Source organism: Meriones unguiculatus, chromosome 1, assembly GCF_030254825.1.
Source record: "Meriones unguiculatus strain TT.TT164.6M chromosome 1, Bangor_MerUng_6.1, whole genome shotgun sequence".
Classification (NCBI taxonomy): Eukaryota; Metazoa; Chordata; class Mammalia; order Rodentia; family Muridae; genus Meriones; species Meriones unguiculatus.
In genome coordinates this window covers 2,075,754-2,081,753 of record NC_083349.1, presented here as the reverse complement: position 1 = coordinate 2,081,753, position 6,000 = coordinate 2,075,754, and the positions used below count along the sequence as shown (strand labels likewise).

Below are 6,000 nucleotides of genomic sequence, written 5' to 3'. Positions count from 1 at the left end.
ACAGGTTGGTGACATTCCTAAGGCTGGTGTCTACCAGTGTGGCCTTTTTGTTTATTCTTGTTTGTTTGTTTGATTTTGTTGTTTGAGACAGGGTTTCTCTCTGTAGCCCTGGAACTTGCTCTGTAGGCCAGGCTGGCCTCAAACTCAGAGATCTGTCTGCCTCTGCCTCCCGAGCGCTGGACTAAGGCACCTGGTTGCGTATGTGCTTTCTAAAGACGTGGTCTCACGGTGTACGCAGCGAGGCCTACCTTAAAATTCAGCCCAACCTCAGCCTCCTGTGGGGTGAGACTACAGGCATGCACCACCACGCGTGGCTGGAACTTCTGTTTTAAAGAATAAAACACAACAGAAGCCAAAAGCCATCTGTAGAGGAAGTAGTAAACCAGAAGTCTCGTTCTTGTTTGATTTGGGTGGGCTTTGCTTGTTTGTTTTTTCTCTTGTGGGTTTTGTTTGTTTGGTGATGCTAGTGGTTTTGGGGTTTTTTTGTTTGTTTGTTTTTTGTTTTTTGAGGCTGTTTTTCTACATAGCTGCTGTCTTAGAGCTAACTATGTACACCAGGCTGGCCTCAAACTAACAGATACTGCCTCCCAAGTGCTAGCATTATAGGTTTGTGCCTTTACTGCCTGGCAGATATTGCTTTTATTTTTAAATTAATTAAATTTTAAATTAATTAATTCATTTCAGTTTATTCACTTTGAATCACAGCTGTAGCCCTCTACCTCATCCCCTCCCAATCCCACCTTCTCTCCCTCATCTCCTCCCAGTTCTCCTCCCCAAGTCCACTGATAGGGAGGTCCTCCTCCCTTTCCATCTGACCCTAGCCTATCAGGGCTCATCAGGACTGGCTGCATTGTCTTCTCTGTGGCCTGGTAAGACTGCTCCCCTCTTTGGGGGGAGGTGATCAAAGAGCCAGCCCCTGAGTTCATATCGGAGACAGTCCCTGTTCCCATTACTAGGAACTCTCTTGGACACTGAGCTGCCATGGGCTACATCTGAGCAGGGGTTCTAGGTTATCTCCATGAATGGTCCTTGTTTGGAATCTCAGTCTCAGAGAAGACCCCTGGGCTCAGATTTTTGGTTCTGTAGCTCCCTTGTGGAGTTCCTGTCCCCTCCAGTTCTTTCTGTCTCCCCCTTCTTTCCTAAGATTCCCTGCACTCTGCCCAAAGATTGGCTGTGAGTCTAAGCATCTGCTTTGATACCCTGCTGGGTAGTGTCTTTCAGAGGCCCTCTATGGTAGGCTCTTGTCCTGTTCCCTGTTTTCTCCCTCTTCCGATGTCTGTCCCCTTTGCCTTTCTGAATGAAGATTGAGCATCTTACCCAGGGTCTTCCTCCTTGCTTAGCTTCTTTAGATGTACAGATTTTAGTATGTTTACCCTGGATTATCTGTCTAATATCCACTCATAAGTGGGTAGATAGCATGTGTGTCTTTCTGCTTCTGGGATACCTCACTCAGGGTCGGATTTTGCTTTTTCAGACCAGGCCTTCTTAGTCCCCTGAGTACTAGGACTATAGGCCAGTACCACTACACCCTCCTGCAATTGGGTGGGTTTTTTTAAAAAAATCGTTTCAGTTTTATTCTAATTTCTTATTTGGTTTTAAAATTAGCTGATAGATTTCTGTGTGGGTTCTTAAGTTCATTCTTCATTTTGGTTATTTTCTTCACCACTTTCCACTCTGCCCTCCCTTCCTGGGCTGCAGCCTTGCACCTTCCCCTCCTCCACTTTGATCTATCATTATCCCCAGGCCTCCTCCCTTAAGGCAGGCCTTCCCAGTCTCAGGAGCCCCCTTTTGGTTTCCTGGCCTTTCTTCGTGCTTACTCTCAGCCAGACATGCATATTTAACGATCAGAGGCTAGTATTTAAATAGGAAAAAAACTTATGGTACCGAGCTTAAACTAATGTTTTTCTACTCATCAATTTTCCAGAAATTTTTATATTTCTTTATGGAAGAATAAAATTAGTTTTTTAGAAATTTATTTATTTATTTATTTATTTATTTATTTATTTATTTATTTACGTAGCTAGTCTTTTTGAGACAGGGTCTTCCTAGCCTTGCCTGGCCTGGAACCCTCTCTGTCTCTGGGTGGCTTTGAACATTTTCTTGCCTCTCCCTGCCAAGTGCTGTTCACTGGCGTGTGCCGTGCTTAAAGTCAGTGTATGAGCAGCCCCAGGCAGCCCCAGGCAGCCCCAGGCAGCCCCAGGCAGCCCCAGGCAGCCGGCTCACACATCACTGAGGCTGTCCTGTGCAGGGACTCTTTGGAGGCAGAGTTGTGACCATCTGTGGTGCAGCTGCTGGCTTCTTGAGGCAGACAGGTTTGCATGTGCATGTGTCTGAGAAAGAACAGTCTAAGGCCTCACTTCTTGAATTTTTTCTCTCCAGTTTGGATGTGGGTGTGACTCGAGGCCCCACCCTTCTGAAGCTGGAAACGAGGAAGCTCCAACCCTCAGGAAATTCTCTGTCTCTAGCCATGTTCAGAGCAGCTACGAAGTAGATGCGCATGGCCATGGGGAAAATATGGGGCTCCTCTCCAGACGACGTTTCTGGAGACGAGGGTGTGGCTCCCTGATGGGGCTTCTGGAAATTCCCAAAAGCAGGAAAGATAGTCAAACCACACACACACACACACACACACACACACACACACACACACACACACACACGAGTATTAGCCAGATACTAAGAGGTAAGGCCAGGGGCTGGAGAGGGGCTCAGTGGTGAAGTGTACAAATTGCTTTTCCAGAGGACCCAGGTGTGGTTCTTAGCATCCACCTTGGGCAGATCACAACTGCCTGTCACTCCAGTTCACAAGGATCCAATGCTCTCTTCTGGCCTCTGTGGCACATGGTGTGTGTATGTGTTTGTGTATATGTGTTTGTGTATATGTGTATATATGTCCACTAAGAAGGTAGGAAACTTTATGTTTTCAAACAAGTACATTCTCTATGTAGGAAATAAAATTATAATTAAACTTGGTGGGTGAGAAAGAACCAAGTTTAGAAGAATAGGCAACAAGCTGCGTAATTGCCAGGGTCACTGAGCTATAACAGCCAAGGTTTCCAACTCCGTGACACATAGCATTCCTCGCAGGGTCTGCTTTCCTATAAAGTTCAGGAGACAGCATGTATCAACACATGACATTGCTTTAGCTGTAGTAATATTAGTGGATAGATAGATAACCTTTACATCATTAACTTTAATTCATTTTTCTAGGTCTGCCACACAGGTTGGCGTTTAGATAGCTTGGTTTTACAGTTGAATCTTAGAGGGTAAGTTTTTGCTTTGCTTTGGGACAAGGCCTGACTGTGTAGCCCATGCTGGCTTCAGACTTGCTGTCCTGTCTCAGCCTCTGAGTGCTGGGCTCAAAGGTCTAAACTGTCGTACGTGCCTCAGAGGCTCATTTTTGGATGATTTTAAAGCCACTGTGTGCTGACTCCAGCAAGTCAAATAATGAGCATACATGCATTTTCTACCTTCAGTATTCCTAGGGATAAAAGGCAGAGTTTGAAATGGAAATATCCAACCAATCTACTGTGACAGAATTTGTCCTGTTGGGTCTGTCTGCCCATCCCACACTGGAGAAAACATTTTTTGTGCTCATCTTGTCAATGTACCTGGTGATCCTGCTGGGCAATGGGGTCCTCATCCTGGTGACCATCCTCGACCCTCACCTGCACACGCCCATGTACTTCTTCCTGGGGAATCTCTCCTTCCTGGACATCTGCTACACCACCTCCTCCGTCCCCCTGGTCCTGGATGGTTTTCTCACTCCCAGGAAAACAATCTCTTTCTCAGGCTGTGCTGTGCAGATGTTTCTCTCTTTCGCCATGGGGGCCACGGAGTGTGTGCTCCTGGGCATGATGGCGTTTGATCGTTATGTGGCCATCTGCAACCCCCTTAGGTACCCCGTGGTCATGAGCAAGGCTGCCTATGTGCCCATGGCTGCCGGCTCCTGGGTGGCTGGAGGTGCCAATTCCTTGGTGCAGATCTCCCTGGCTGTACAGCTGCCCTTCTGTGGGGACAATGTCATTAATCACTTCATTTGTGAGATCCTGGCAGTCTTAAAGCTGGCCTGTGCTGACATCTCCATCAATGTCATCAGCATGGGGGTGGCCAATGTGATCTTCCTTGGTGTGCCAGTTCTCTTCATCTTTGTCTCCTACATCTTCATCCTCACCACCATCCTGAGGATCCCCTCAGCTGAGGGCAGGAAGAAGGCCTTCTCCACCTGCTCTGCCCACCTCACTGTGGTGGTCATCTTCTATGGCACCATCCTCTTCATGTATGGGAAGCCCAAGTCCAAGGACCCTCTAGGGGCAGACAAGCAGGACCTTGCAGACAAGCTCATCTCCCTCTTCTATGGACTTCTGACCCCCATGTTGAACCCCATCATCTACAGCCTGAGGAACAAGGATGTGAAGATGGCTGTGAGGGACCTGGCAAGCCACAGATGCTTCGCTCAGTGATGGAGGGATATAGCCCATTACCCATATGTTTTGATGGCTCTTAATGCAAGCCAATGCCAGGTGAGGGACAAGTTGCCTTAGAGCTAATCAGAATGTGGTCCAAAGAATGGAGATGTCAACATCACCTGGGGGGGGGGGTGTTGGGCTTATGAGTCTCCAGGCCCACAGCCAAGCCACCGGGAATCTTCATTTAAGATTCTCCCAGGGACCTACAGACATGCTGGACCTGGAGAAGCGTTGGTTAAGAGTGTGGGATGGACGCTGTCCAGGTTCCCACTCCTGCGCAGAGAGGAAATCCGCATTGCCCCACCACTGGGTGTGTCAGCAATGCCCCTTACTAAGGAGAGCTGCCACACTCCGCATCACACTCTCAGGGGGGCCCATGTCCTTGAGCCCCTCAACGGTAATATGAAGCTTAGTCCTCCTGGGTATCTCTAAAAGCCATGCCACAAGCACGCCCTGTGGCCATTCCTGTTCTCCCTCGGCTCAGCCCTGCTCCCTTCAACAGCGCCCACAGGAAGCACCCTGCACAAATATCTCTCCTTGAGAGTCAGCTTCAGGGGAAGCCAGCCTTTGACACAAAACAACCGTGTCAGCACAGGTGTGTGCACAGTGTGTCACCTGTGTGTGTCCTTCGCAGCCATCGCCTGTGCTGGCTTCCAAAGAGAGAAATGTATGGCTTCCCTTTGCTTGAAGAAAACGCTTGGTCACTAAAAAGCCCTTGCTGAATTAAATCCTTTATTTTTTTTAAAGGAGGGGTCTGGGGCACAGCCCTAGCTGGCCTGTCATACACAGAGGTCCACCTGCCTCTGTCCCGAGGGTCGAGCTGGAGTCTGACACCACACCAGCACAGGGAGCACGTTCAGATACCCAGGGACTTTGCTCAGTGCTGTCTTTAACTTTCCTGTCTCCCCTTGCTGGAAGACAGGTGTTATAGGTGGTGCACATCCTTAGAATCGGGCTTCTGAGAGTCCAGGTGGAGGAAATGCTCGCCTCCAAGAGAGGAAAGCTGCCTCCAGCTTGAGGCCTGAGCGGTGTGAGGGCTTCAGGGCCTCATATCCCCGGGCTTTAGAGAAATGCTAAAGCCTTGGTCAAGCTGAATTCATGCACTGTTGGGAGAGCTCTGTGTATCTCTCCTGTGGCAGTGTGGCCCCTGGTGCGTGGAAAACTCTGATGCCAACTCCCTTCTTCTCTTCAAGGAATTATTAGGACCAGGGTCTCTTTAAGACTTAATTTATTTTTTAAATGGTGTGTGTGCGTGCACGAGAGCACGTGAGTGTGTGGGGGAAGCAGAGGAAGCCAGGAGAAAGCACTCTGTTCCTTGTAGCTGGCGTTACAGACCGCTGAGCGTTGAGAACCACCTGCCTGGGTTCTGGGACCCTAACTCAGGACTTGTTCTTAGACACTGAGCCGTCTCTCCAACCGTTCTTCTTTAGAAAAAGGGTGTCATGTATCCCAGGCTGGCCTCAAACTCCCCGTGTAGCTCCTGCTTCCATCATTGAGACTGCAGAGTGCTGGGGTCTTTATTAGCAACGCA

The 6,000-nt window shown here is 48.8% G+C and overlaps 1 protein-coding gene across 1 annotated transcript; it reads left to right on the top strand.

Annotated features, from left to right (window-relative positions):
* The first annotated feature begins 3,506 nt into the window (after positions 1 to 3,506).
* On the top strand, positions 3,507 to 4,463 carry LOC110540160 (olfactory receptor 13C7-like). The gene has a single exon (XM_060387772.1). It carries the CDS (start codon positions 3,507 to 3,509, stop codon positions 4,461 to 4,463), a length of 957 nt encoding a protein of 318 aa, XP_060243755.1.
* Positions 4,464 to 6,000: the final 1,537 nt, after the last annotated feature.